Here is a 14,114-nt window from a genome sequence, read left to right as displayed (position 1 = left end):
TAGGAATGGATAAAAGAAAAAGTTTATATATGAGGATGAGCTTTGTGCCTTTGTGAGTTGATTATCGATTCAATTCATACAACTTTATTTTATTTGCTTGTTTAAACTATATATACATACTTTATCCAACTATGGATTATGGGTGTATAATATATCCATTAATAGATAAGAGAAAATTTAAATTCATGTAAAGTAGAAAATTACTGGATAGATTATCAAGCCTTCCTATAGTCAATTATGATTTGTGAGCTAGAATTGAAAATTCTAATTTTTAATGCTAACTAGCAAGTCGATATTATTCATATATAAAATTAAATAAAAACTTTTAATAGTAATTTATTAATTTCCGTGTAAATTAAATAAGCACTAATAAGTTTATCAATTTGATCGAATTTAGGGCCTTTCTATCTAGGTATGGTGTGGAAATGGTAAATAACTGTGTATAGAGCACAGGGCATAATATTATTTTTGGAGGCTAAAGGCTTGTATTTAGAGCTACAAGCAAGTTGCACCGGAGTCCTTCAAGGCAGACTAATTTCCGATATTAACCGAGAGAAAGCTCAAGAAAGATCTCAAGGAGCTTTGTACGCCCATCATCGAACATCTTACTACAAATTGGTGGTTTTTCTCTCGGTTCTCAGATTTTCACATGAATTATCTATTTGTCTCTTGAATTATGTGCATGGTTTTCAATGATGTGTAAAGTTTGGCGGGAAGTTGAGAGTTTTCATTTCTCTCGCTATCCCTTTTCATTCTACAGACTGCATCTTGGATACCATTTAGCTTAGTTGGTTAAACTATTACTTATTATTGAGGGGTGATACCTAATATGGAGATCAAATCTGCCTTACATCATTATCGATCCTTTATGACTCTCTGTCTCACTCTTTAAGAATCACTGTCATTAATATTTTTAAATACATATACTTCGTAAAGAGTTCTTTTTCGCTAAATTATACTTTTAAAAAAAATCGAAATCTCTAAAAGACAAAGAAGCATACAAGTCAAACTAAATCATATGCTACTCCTTAAATAACTCACCCGTACTTAGACTTCACTATTTAGTATTTACACCTAATGCATGGGAATCGTAGGCCCCAAAATCTCCATGGTAGTTATACAACAAATATATATATAAACTCTAAATTCTATACTCTTAAATCTTATGCCAAAATTCTTCTCTCTTTTTCTATTTCTTCATTACCCTTTTAATTAAACCCTCTTTTAATACCAAAATAAAACCTTCATAACTACAACAACTTCTACCTGCCCTCATAATTTGCCATTTTTGAAGATTTTTTTTTCCCCTCTTTTCCTAAACAGAAAATACATGGCAAAAGCAGCAAAGAGAAATCAAAAGAGCAATTCTAAAGATAATACTAAAACAACTACTACTACTACTACGAATGATTTTGTTAAAATTTCGAGCACGAAAACTAAGCGAACAAGGAAAAGTTTGCCTAGAGAGTCCCCTTTCCAACGTAGCTCCAATTATCGCGGTGTTACAAGGTAATCTTTATTACGATTGTATTATAGTATATGTACTATACTTCTATGCAGTGTTAATTATACTCCCTCTGTCTCAAATTACTTGTAAAGTGGCGCGCTTTTTTGTTGAAGCGAGCCAGACTTTTGGTGGTGCATGCACGTAGCTAATTGATCAAGGTATTATTTTGATAGGCATAGGTGGACAGGAAGATATGAAGCACATTTATGGGATAAAGACTGCTGGAATGATACACAGAAGAAGAAAGGAAGACAAGGTTTATTTTCATTTTTATTTACTTTATTTTTTTTGAAGTTTTATTAATTAATATTAGCTGTTTTTGATCTGTTTTTTTTAGTGATACTGATCAATTTGTTTTGCCTTCTTTTCTGTAATTGTTGGAATGCTTCAAATTCGGGTTGGAACACTTTTGAATCCGCAGTATATCTTGGTATGTCTTTGTATTTTATTGTAAATTTATTTTTAATTTCTTTTTGATAGAATGTCTAAGGTCAATTTGGAAAGTGACATTTTTTCCATTATGAACAATTATCTAGAAATAAATATGCTAATTGTAGAAAAAAAATTAACGCGTATAAATTATGCGAAATATGACCAAATAAAAAAAATAAATAAATAAATAAAAAAGGGTGTCTTAATTATCTTTGTGAGGTGTACAAGGAACATATGCGCATGTAAAGAGATGATATTGATAGATATGAATCTAATCCATAAAGTTTAACCATTCATATTCAAATCTCATTCATCTTTAATTTATTTGTGAATTTTGATATGGTATTCGAATTGTAAATTTATTTACCCATTATTTAAGGATCCTCATACGGTTGGTATTAGTATGAAACTGTAAGCGATTATAATTATTCCTTTTTATTAGGTTGTCTAAACCTATTTTATTTCATTTTACTACCTCCGGTTTGTATTATATGTAAGTTTGGTGTAATATTTGTGAGATATAAAAATTCCAAAGTTACACATAAGACGAACCGAAGGTGAAAAAAGGTGTTGCTTTTGGGGTTTAAAAAACGTGGACCACTTCTTATATAGTTTCCAAATTTCACAATTTGTGGGGATATGAGTGGGCTCCCAATAATACAAAAACATAATGTTCTACTTCAACTACTAATCTTGTTGTCAATCCTTTTACTAGACCAATGTGACTAAAACAAGCTACATGATCACACTTGTTTAACTTTTAATGCATAAGTTGATAACTTGATCATAATGAAGCAAAAAGATGGATGGCCCTATTTTCTATTATAATATTGATAAAAATTAATCCAAAGAAAACTTGATCGAAGTTAACCCACATCTCAAAAAAGATTAATAGTGAATTTGGACTGTTGCAATTCATGCTTAGAATGTGAGCTTGGTCAACATTAACAATGACATTGTTTAAAAATTTTAACATCACAAAGTGAGTGGGTCCAACAAATTTAGTTTGACATTAAATATCTATTTTATACATGTACGTAATAATCATAATATTATTGTTTGATACTCAATACATGAGATTACGTTTTATCTGATCTACATCAATGTACTATGCTCTAGTCTCTTCAATCATCAAGAAAATAGTCTTTAGCTAGAGTTATATCACCAATATTAGGTTTAAGTTTGGGGAGAAAAGTCAATTAGAATTGTTAGTGTTACTGTTGGATAATACTCTTCATTATGATTAGACTCTTTATGTTTCTCTTAAATTAATGTTGTGTACACGTAAATACTAGATGTCACTCTTAATTAAATGGGTTCATTTGCACTCCTTACTCTACATGTAGCTCCACCCATTATTCTCCTTTTTTTAAAAAAGTATTGAACCCTAACTTGACTTGAAAAAAAAAATAATAAATAAAATTCAACGGGGTATTTTTAGAATTGATACATAGAAGATGTGCGAATGTAAGGATATAATCCTAGCATTCCGGTTATATATATGACTTATGATGTTCTCTTTCCTTTTCCATTCTCATCTACTTTGGGAGAAACCTTACATGTTAGTCTACACTACTCAACATATCACTTACAAAGTCCGTGTTCTATTTGTGTTTCTAAACCTATAATTAACCGTCTTAAAATAAATATCAAAGGCTCATCTTTTTGGAATATAAAAAGTGTCTTTTTTAGGAAAATAAAAAGTGTTTTATTTTTTTTTAAGAAATAAAAAGTGACTTTTTTAGATTGCTATTAATACTCCCTTCGTCTTAAATTATTATAATCAATAATCAGAGCATCTATATATACTCGTATTATCTACTCGAGTTTAATTACATACGGAGTATCATATTCTAATTAACACTACTGGTCAATTTGGTTGATTAGGTGCTTATGATGATGAATCAACAGCTGCGCGAGCTTACGACTTGGCAGCACTAAAATATTGGGGCAAAGATACCATTTTAAATTTTTCAGTAAGACATAAATTCTACTCTTTTTATTTTTATTTTTTTTTAAAAAAAAAAAAAATCTATAATCATATATTAGATTATTCGCTTACTTTTTATATTTAAATGTAGCTATCAACTTATGAGAATGAAATGAAGGAGATGGATGGTTTGTCAAGAGAAGAATATTTAGGATCACTAAGAAGGTATGAAATAATGTTATTTTTTTATGTTTATTTGTTTTGAATTTTTATTTGTACTAATATGGTATGGAGGAACGTTTCATAAACGATTATATATAATTGGAAATGTTTGTTTACATTTCAGGAAAAGTAACGGTTTTTCAAGAGGGGTGTCAAAATATAGAGGAGTTGCAAGGTAATTAACACAAGCTCGCTTTCTATTACGTACCTTGAGTAGTTGAGTCCTTAACTAATGACATGTTTGGCAATAAGCTTTTAGAGTCTATTCTGATCATAGCTCGACTTGATCAGAATGTCCGGCCTATTCCTAAGGGTGTGTCTAGCTAGGCCAAAATAATAATTCTACCGAGTTTTCAACTTAATTTGAACCTTATTCTCTAATAGGTTAAACATCTAGCTAGTCAAAACAGACTAATAATCTATACCTTCGCCTAACCTAATTTATGATCAACTCTACCGACGAAAAGAGGCTAATTACATTGGATATTAATTTTTTGGGGGTGTTTGTTCAGACATCACCACAATGGAAGATGGGAAGCTCGGATTGGCAGGGTGCTTGGCAATAAATATCTTTATCTCGGGACATATGGTACCTTCCTCTTGTACATTATGTTCATCCTGTTGCTATTTCACAATTAATTTTATATACTTTCTTTTCTTTTTTTCTCCATACTATTTTTATAGCCTAAAAAAGAAGTTAGACCATGTTTTCTCATTTATAGCTCAATCACTTTCTGTCAAATAGTTTCCACGTACATTTAATGAATATAAGTGAAACCCCGTTGTATTAATTTTTTTTTTTCTCCATAATTAATATGTACGGACTATTCTATCTAATCGACTAATCTGTAGTTTATAATCAATAATCATTAATCAAGTATCTTAGTTGGTTAAAGAAATCAATCAATATTATTATTAAAACTCAAAGGTAATGAGTGTCACTTCGCCATGTGTCAATTTTTTTTGTTACATTTCGCCATGTCATATCCATGTCATTCGAACCCAATAACAAAAAAAAAAAAAAAAACAAAAAAAAAAAAAAAACTCCCATAAAGTTTGTAAACGGCATTATTAATGCTACCATAATTGTCAATTATAGTGATTTATGTATTCAACATTAAAACATTACTATTCAAAAAAAAAAAAAAATTAAAACATTTACTTAGCAGTTATAAAATGAAGCAATTCAAAGTGTTTTTTTTAAAAAAAAATTACTATTCTAATTATTTGGACTCAATTGAAGTATTGGAATCATTAAAATAGTAATTACAAAAAACTGTTGAATTGCCTCATATTATAATGTTAAATATTTAATGACTTAATTATGAAATTAATGGCTGAATTACACCTTTTTTTTAATATTATAATCAAATTAAAACTTTAATATTAGTACTTTGACACTTATCCTATCACTATAAAATAAAACACTTTGCTATTGTGGTTGTGTGGTCAGAAATACCAAAAATTTGTTACAATAATCGCTCATCTGCTCTTAGTAAAATAGTAGTGCATAATTCTCTATAGTATTGTTCGAGTAAAGACGGGTAATTCTGAAGTGGCATGACTTTCTTAGCATCTTTTTTGTAAGAACATTAGTTTTTATATATCATTAGTTTGTATAGTATTTGTTTAAATCTATATGCTATACTTATCTCCTTTCAAAAAAAAAATTAAAAAAAAAAAATAACATGCTTATATGTAGATTTATAACAATTGTACAGGTTATACTATAAAAATTGTAATCTACCTTCCCCAATAGTTTTTATACACTACTAATAAGGTTTCTTACCGTTTAATTTACTATCATATCAATCAACGGTGTGTAGTGTTAAAATGTCTTCTTACACAAGTTGATCATTTGTTGAAATATAGCTTACACATTCTGTGATTAGATGTCATTCCTCTTAGTTTTCAATTATTTATATGATTTTTTTTATATTTGTGTGTGTGTGTGTGTGTTATTTGCACTATTGTTCGACTGACTGATTTTGGTTGACACTTTACGAAGAGATATGATAAGAAAAAAAATAAAATATACTATATACATTGGACTCTTTATAGAGAGGGAAAAAAACGATGGTATAGTAGGATAAGAGTATAAACTGTATAATTTTTTAGGACTATAATGGTAATCTATGATTTACAAAAAATATGACTTTTTTAAACTATCAAATAATCTAGAGAAAAACATTGTGGATTGATATTTGTGGTCAATTCAATTTATTGATTCTTTTAATTTGTGTAATATGGAGTAATAATATTAAAAGCTATATGTTTCGATCACTCTATATCCACAATCATCTAAAATATAATCCGGGGCATCGCCCGGGTCACTAACTAGTTATTTATCATATACTCTAATTATAACATATAAGACCGCCCAATAACCGGATCAAAGAGGATCTATTCCATCCTACTTAGATTCAAATAATAATGAATAATATAGCAAATCTTGCCAATAATGTCATTGTCACTTAGTTAGAGAAGTTCAACAACTTCAACGGTTACATAATATATGATGATACTTTATCAAATTTATTTATTTATAATAACATCAAATCTTTCCAACTCTCAACTAAATTACACACCTATTTATTTAATTTAATTTGATTTGTTGTACTTATAACTATTCATTTTTGTTGTCATAAAACAGCTACACAAGAAGAGGCAGCAACAGCCTATGATATTGCAGCAATTCAATATAGGGGACTCAATGCTGTCACAAACTTTGACCTTAGCCGTTACATTAATTTGGACAAACCAAACATTTCATGTGATGATGATCAAGATCAACCAATAAGCCCTAATAATAATAATAATGAAGTTAAACCAAGCAATTCCAAGCTAGTGGAGGATAGTAGTGGCTCTACTTGTAGTGGCAATCAAAGCTTGTTATTAGAATGCACATCATCAATTGAGCAAATTACCCATGATCAAGTAGATGATGCTATTAGCATGGACGAACTATTATGGAGCAGTCACCAACAGCCAACAGTTGATTGTTCGTCTATGTTGCTAGGTTTCAATAATGAATATGATGACTTGTTGCAATATAGTGTGACAAATGATAATCTATATTCGTGTGTGGATGGTCATCAAGGTGGTGGTTCTATCGATGATGTGGGAAACAATGAAAAAGATTTCTTCAGTGATCTTAGCTCGCTTTTATGTGATTTTGATATTATGGAGGCCGAACAAATTGAGATGTGCATTTCTAGCACACAATGTTACGATTGAAGGTGATTGATACATGCATGGGGTTTTATCAAGATTTCAACATTTATACTATACACTATTCAATTTCTAAATAGCATAGGTAGTCACATTATTTATTATGTTTGGTACATATTGAATAATACTATACGTGTTTTTTTTTTCCTATTTTTTTTTTTTTTTTTTTTTTTGAAAAAGGTTGGTATTGATTGCATTTTTTCCCCTAGAGAAGGCAAATGCAAAGGGGACAATTTTTTTAATTAGGAAATGAGCTGAGTAATTCTTTTTATAATTATTATTAAATATTTCTTTTTTTAGAATGATAATTATTATTAAATTCATTGTCAATTATCTATTATATATATTACCAGTCCCTTCTTATTTATTTATTTATTTTAATTAGCAGATGTTGTTTATCATTCAAGGCAATAGGTTGTTCCTTGTTGTAATGTTCTAGAGACCTTTAGTGCTCTCTTGTTAAAACTTGGTAGGAATAATGTGGAGAACTTTAAAAGCGTTATACATAGGATAGCCTTGTAAAGTGCAAGTCTCTAAGCCATAGAAGTTTCTAGAATAAGGCCAAGAGGCATATAAGTATGCATGCAATGGAGGCTCATTTGGAAACAATTCTAGTTCCACTAAAAGCATACAAGCTGTTTGATAACAATTCTACTCCCTCTTTGTTGCCTTCGTTCTTTGTTACCTTGTTACATATATATATATATATATATAATATAAAATAGTGGTGCCTAAACTTATCTTCCGATGGGGGCAAAGTGAGGATGAAGTGAAAAAAGTTAGCATGACATAAAGTCGGATGTTTTTTATATATTGTATCATTTAATTAGTTCACCAAATTACTATTATCATGCAAATAAAAAGAAAAATATATAACCAATGTTTTGAATTGACAAATTAACTTATCTATCTTTTATATAAACATGTTCAATTAGTCTGACTAAAAAAGTTCAATTAGTCTAGCTAAAGAACTAATACGTATATTAAATCATCTGTTTGACAAGTAAATTAAATATTAAAAAAAAACACAATAAAGATGCAAATTTGTGTGTTGATTTTCCACCTAATTAATTTCCACGTAGACGCCTAATAAGTGGTGTGACTGCCCTGACTAATGTATCATGTATTATTGGAGATTGCACGAGATTGGGACAAATAGGAAGTCATGGGAACACTATTGGTTGGAACGGAACAGTTAGCATGATTTGGGGATTTTTCAGGGAACATTTTCATTCGTTTTTTTAAGAACATTTAAAAATAAAAATAATAAAAATGTAATAGAATACCGATGGATTTCTCACTTTCCCTTTCTCCCAACGAACCCTATGGTGGTTATCGGTCATCGAAATACCAACGAGGCGTCAATATCAAATTGTCTTTCTTTATCCTTTGTGTTCGACTTTGTATCTTCTTTTATTTGACTTTTTTTTTTAGTTTCCATTTTCTTGTTATCAAATCTTTCATAATTTATTTTAATAAATTTTTTTAATATAAAATATAATCCAGTTATTTATTTTGTGTGGAGTAGGCTGAATCTTATATTATGTATATTTTTTTTATTTTACATTTAATTTACTGTAAGTAAAAAAATAAGATTTCCGAAAGGGTTAATGGGTAAACATCTATATAATGTTCAAGGAGCGAAAGCGGCACTCTCCCTGAAATATGTTACTAAATTAATTAATTAATATTGAAAAATTACTAAAAATAATACAACCTTTATCCCATTCTTTTTTAATAATACAACCTTTAGATTATTTTGTAATAATTTAAACAAGATAAAATCGAATTTTCGGTGAGTTTTGAGGTGGGAGAAGGGGAGGGGATATTCCATCCTTTCTCATCCCCACCACCAAAAACTCGTTCGTCCCCTTTCCTAACCTCAAAGTCCACCGAAAATTTGATTTTATCTTGTTTAAAATGAACACCCCCTAAAGGTTGTATTATTACAAAATAATCTAAAGGTTGTATTATTAAAAAAGAATGGGCCAAAGGTTGTATTGTTTTTAGCAATTTTTCCTAAAAGTTATTCTCTTTAGTAAGCCTCTATTATTTAATTTTTCCTTTGATAAATTGTAAAAAAGAAAAAAAAACATATATTATCTTTGATAATCACGAATTATTCACAAATTTTCATATGTGGTTGGACACACGGTGTGACCTTCCATCATGGAGGTTACTTCGTTAGTGTTAGACCCTCACCAATGGTGAGACTCAAGTTAGTATTTTTAGGAGAAAGAGAGTATTTTTGCATACCAATAAGTTGGCAACTCCAAAAGAAAGTTGTTAAGTTTAGATACTCAACTTTGAGTCTCATTTGACAAAAAGTGTGAGGCTTTTGTCAATATTCTAATATATTTTGTAATTTATTTAAGTTTTACGTACCTTTTTTTTTTAATCTTATAGTGTTTCATATTAAAAAAAACAAATAGATTTGGTGGACCATAAATTGAAAGTGACATTTGTATATTTTTAGAAAGTCTCGCCATTGGGAAATTATACTTCACATGAGTTGCTAAATTGAGAAGTGGGTACAGTATTACCATTGGAGGTAAAAAAAACAACTCATTTTGTATTTAAATACTCAAAGTTGAGTCTCACCATTGGAGATGGTCAGGGGTTATTGGGTTTCTCTTCCATTCTCCCCCTACACCATAAACCCCCACGACCCTCCCTTTCCTATTACCACCTTTAGGTTTCTTTCTCTACTCTTTAATTTCTCTCCTGCCACTGCTCCTCCTACTCTAATCCTTCACTCTCCTCTCCCCTCCCACCGCCACCATGATGTCCACAAACTTCATCCACTAATGCTTTAATGGCAGCTACTCCTCCATTCTCCATTACTCCTCCGGTGAAGTTGTAGACACCCATTTGTGTCTCCCCAAAACCAAACCCAGTGATGAGTGCCTTTCACGTTGAATCATAATCCACTACAAGAAAAATCACTTTTCGTAGCGATTATTTCGTAGCGATTGTTCAATCGCTACAATATGCAAGTATGTTTGTGAAATAATCAAGGATGTCGTATCATTTTTACAATCGCCATGGTTTTCCCATATAAAATCGATACGCAAAGCATAATAATACATATCCACACTATTTTTACACATTTATATAATTTTGAGAAATCGTATCATTTACAATCGCCACTAAATCCTAAAAATCGATACGAAAAGCCTTTTCAACACTAGATATATAAATATTGTTTGACAAAGAATACATAAAATATGTCATAGCTTATTGGTAAAACATTTAATATAAGAGTATGAGGTTGCATGTTCGAATCTTGTAAAGATCATACGCATGGTTTTTTTTTCTTTTTTCTGAAGAAAATGAGTTAAACATTTATAGCAATTGTAATCGCTACAATAATCACCACGATTGGATGTAGTTTTTCGTATCGATTATTGAGGCCAACCCCAGCGATATTGAAAACCACTACTAAAGGCTAAGGCAACGGGGGATATTGTATCGAATGACCATTCATTGGGAAAGCCTTTTGTTGCAATTACAATTGATACTAAAGGTTAAAATAATCGCTACAAAAAGGTTATTTTCTTGTAGTGATCGAATGAAACGAAAGTGTGGAAAGGTTTAGTGTTGCGGAAAGTTTTATTTCTTTTCTCTCCTCCCTGTTTTTGAAAACTTTATTTTAAGAAAACAGCCAATCCAGTTTGGTTGGTCCATGATATGGGTCCAATAATGGTGTAGTTGGATGGGGCTTGCAAAGACCTTTCCAACGATATATTATAAGCCCAATTCCGATGAATATTGAGGAAGTTATGGCCAATTTACTAATTAAACTGGGCCCGGTTTGAGCTTTATGTACGGCCCAATGATCTAGGGGAGGGCCTAATATAATTTATCATTCCTAATGCAATTAGGAATGGTTTTAGTCTTCTAGAACATTCTAGAAGGTTCTTTTCATTCCTAATTCAATTAGGACTCTTCAGAGTTTTAATCAAGATCAAATAGCATTGGCGCCAATGTTGATTTTCGATCTTCAGACTCTGTTTTGTTAAATTATCTTTTTTGGATGATTTTCTCTATAAATATCGTATCAAAAACTCCGTTTTCATCATCAATTCTCACCATTCATCAACTCTCTTCATTCACAAGTTTCCATAGTTTTCATTCGCAATTCATTCATCTTCATTATTTATTCATCAATTTTCAATAACGTTAATTCTTTAGCATTCTCTTCTTTCTTCAATTCTTTCTTGCTTTTTCATACAAAATTCCGCATTCACAAGATCTAGAAACACCTAGCCATATTCGAAGTTGCCTTCGCCCTAGACGTGAAAGGTTTTAATTTCCGAGGGTTTGGTCCCAAATCTCTATTTCAATTATTTAATTTAATTGTTTGTTTATTATTTTCCTTGAAGTTACTAACGTGTGTATTTTGTTATTAGAAAGAGGTACGAGGCATCCAAGTAAGTACTTTAATGGTTTAATTGATATTATGATGTAGAAATCATGCTTAGATTGTTATTTTGATTCCTAGTATCATGTTAGGATGTTTTCCTTAATTTGATGTTTGGGGTGACAACAATAAATTCCTAGTATCATGTTTAGGGTAAATTTGATATCAAGTATGATTAAAAGTACGATGCTTCCTATATTCTTCCTAATATTAATTCATGTTAGTATCATGTTAGGGTTAAAGCTTTGATTTTTATTGTTTAGTGACATGCTAGGGTTTGTTATTAATCTTGTTAGTATCATGCCTAGGATCTTGCTATTCTTTAACATGATTATTTTTATGATTATTATTTTATGATTATTATTATTATTAATGATGTTGATTATTTATTATGTTGCTTGATACATATTATATTATATTGTTATTGCTTGATCACCTTTTATTGCATGTTTAAAGGGAATTGGTATTTGCAATCACGCTTAATAAGATAATTAATAATCTTGTTAGGTTAATTGTGATTATAAATTCAAGTGATCGCCAATAATAGTTTATTTGTGCATTAATATTCAACCAACATAGATTAAACAGGTTTAGGGTTAATCCAATTGCTTGTATGTTAATAAGAAAGCGCACATGAATACGAGCAGAATAAAGTAGAGGCCTATTATTAGGGCAGGTTCAATTTATTTTAGGTTGGATTTGTACCATCATCCCCGAACCCTATTTTGGTTCATGACCTTATGGAGTGACGATCTCTTGGATCGTTAAGGGGTGTAACCTTCCCCTCGTGAACGGTTTACAAGTTCCTTAAAAAACTTGTTGGCGACTCTTTTGCTCTATCTTCTTCCCTTTTGGACGCCACCGTACTTTAGTGTATGATCACAGTGGGGTTCAAGCTAGTGGGATTTTAAAGGCTTGAAATTATTCCCTACAGAAGTACACTACCTTTTCTCTATCCTCAACTCCAACTACTCTATCTTCCCTCATCCTAAATCCTTCAACCTCCGTATTTTTCTCTGCCTCCTTCACAATGAAGAGGATTCAATTAAGGTTAGAGTTGGTATTGAGGTGTAAAACAGGGGAGTGGGGGTGAGGGTGGGGAAATCTGTAACACCCTAGAAATTCCTTTCTTTTAAAATATCTGTTTTGCCCTGTTTAAAACTTTAAATAGGAATATCTAAGATATTACCGCCACCGTGAAAACGGCTAAGGCAACTATCAAAGACACACAGCAGAAGACTACCTTCAAAAACATTCAAAACAAGTAAACTTAAAAAGTCAACCAAACGAAAGCAAAGTCAAACCAAAGTCAAACAGAGTAAAATAAAATCAATCTACAACTTGGAGCCATTATAGGCCCTTATTAAAACCAAACCAAACTCAAAACCTTACGTTAGTCAAGCATAATTATAACATCATAAATAATTAAAGCATTAAACACATTATATACTTATGAAAACTAGAATGATTCGTTCTTCACTCATGCCCTGTCATGAATATGCTTCAATACCTGAAAAGTTTCTCTCTACTTGTTTCCACTACTCTCCATTAGAAATGGTTCATTATAGGGCCAAGATAAAAACAATGCCAATAACACACAAACACACACAATCAGCAAAGCTGAGTACATAAGCGTATTTTAAACACACTAACATGCTTTCGCCTATCAACACACACTTACCTCAATGCACCTGTTTACAAGCACGCACAACATTCAGTAAGACTTCTCAAATAGACCACTAAATAATTTATTTAGTGTTGATTGCGCATCGAACGGGCTTCCCACTCAACCTCCCCTAAATAAATTGAGGTTACTGACATGGGAGCTAACCGTGCCAACATCAATAACCACACATAGGTGGCGGAATTCCTGCGCATAATAATAATAAAAGGAATGTACAGCGTCTTGTACTCCAGTAGAAGTTATGGTTAAATATAAAACCCCATAACTCCCTCCATATGTTCATACTCAAGGTATATACATTCCAAGAGTTTTGGTGCGTAATCTCTTTCACTTTACGTTATTTACAGATTATTAAACTTGGTGATGACTCTCAAACCATACTCATTCAATCAACAATAATTATTCAATCAACCAAATATACCAGTTTAATTCTTGAATAATTAGTGACAACATAATATTTAATGTTGAATCTTTTTTAATTCTACCTCGGTGCCAATGACACCTTAAACGCATAAAGCGCCACAAATCCTATCCCTCGGTGTTAAAAACACCTTAAGTGCACTAAGATACCAAAATATAATTTATTCCTCGTGTACAAAGACACTTAAATAGCTTTTTCCTCGTGCTTATAACATCAATAAAAATTGTATGAACCAAAATAAAATTCCTTTTCAATATTCCAAAC

At 30.9% G+C, this 14,114-nt stretch overlaps 1 protein-coding gene across 2 annotated transcripts; it reads left to right on the top strand.

The window, feature by feature from the left end:
- The first annotated feature begins 990 nt into the window (after window positions 1-990).
- On the top strand, window positions 991-7,472 carry LOC145635772 (AP2-like ethylene-responsive transcription factor At1g79700). Of its 2 annotated transcripts, XM_081687125.1 has the most exons (9): window positions 991-1,509; window positions 1,681-1,763; window positions 1,929-1,937; window positions 3,827-3,915; window positions 4,021-4,094; window positions 4,216-4,266; window positions 4,604-4,680; window positions 6,745-6,855; window positions 6,889-7,472. In XM_081687125.1, exons 1-9 carry the CDS (start codon window positions 1,331-1,333, stop codon window positions 7,326-7,328), a joined length of 1,113 nt encoding a protein of 370 aa, XP_081543251.1. In that variant the 5' UTR covers window positions 991-1,330; the 3' UTR covers window positions 7,329-7,472. The 2 variants fall into 2 exon arrangements, with proteins under 2 accessions (XP_081543251.1, XP_081543250.1); XM_081687124.1 differs by having other exon boundaries at window positions 6,745-7,472.
- The last annotated feature ends 6,642 nt before the right edge of the window (window positions 7,473-14,114 follow it).

The sequence above is a fragment of the Chenopodium album genome, chromosome 6 (assembly GCF_948465745.1).
Source record: "Chenopodium album chromosome 6, dcCheAlbu1.1, whole genome shotgun sequence".
Taxonomy (NCBI): Eukaryota; Viridiplantae; Streptophyta; class Magnoliopsida; order Caryophyllales; family Amaranthaceae; genus Chenopodium; species Chenopodium album.
The sequence above is the reverse complement of the archived record's forward strand: the minus strand, read 5'-3'. Positions and strand labels throughout refer to the sequence as shown.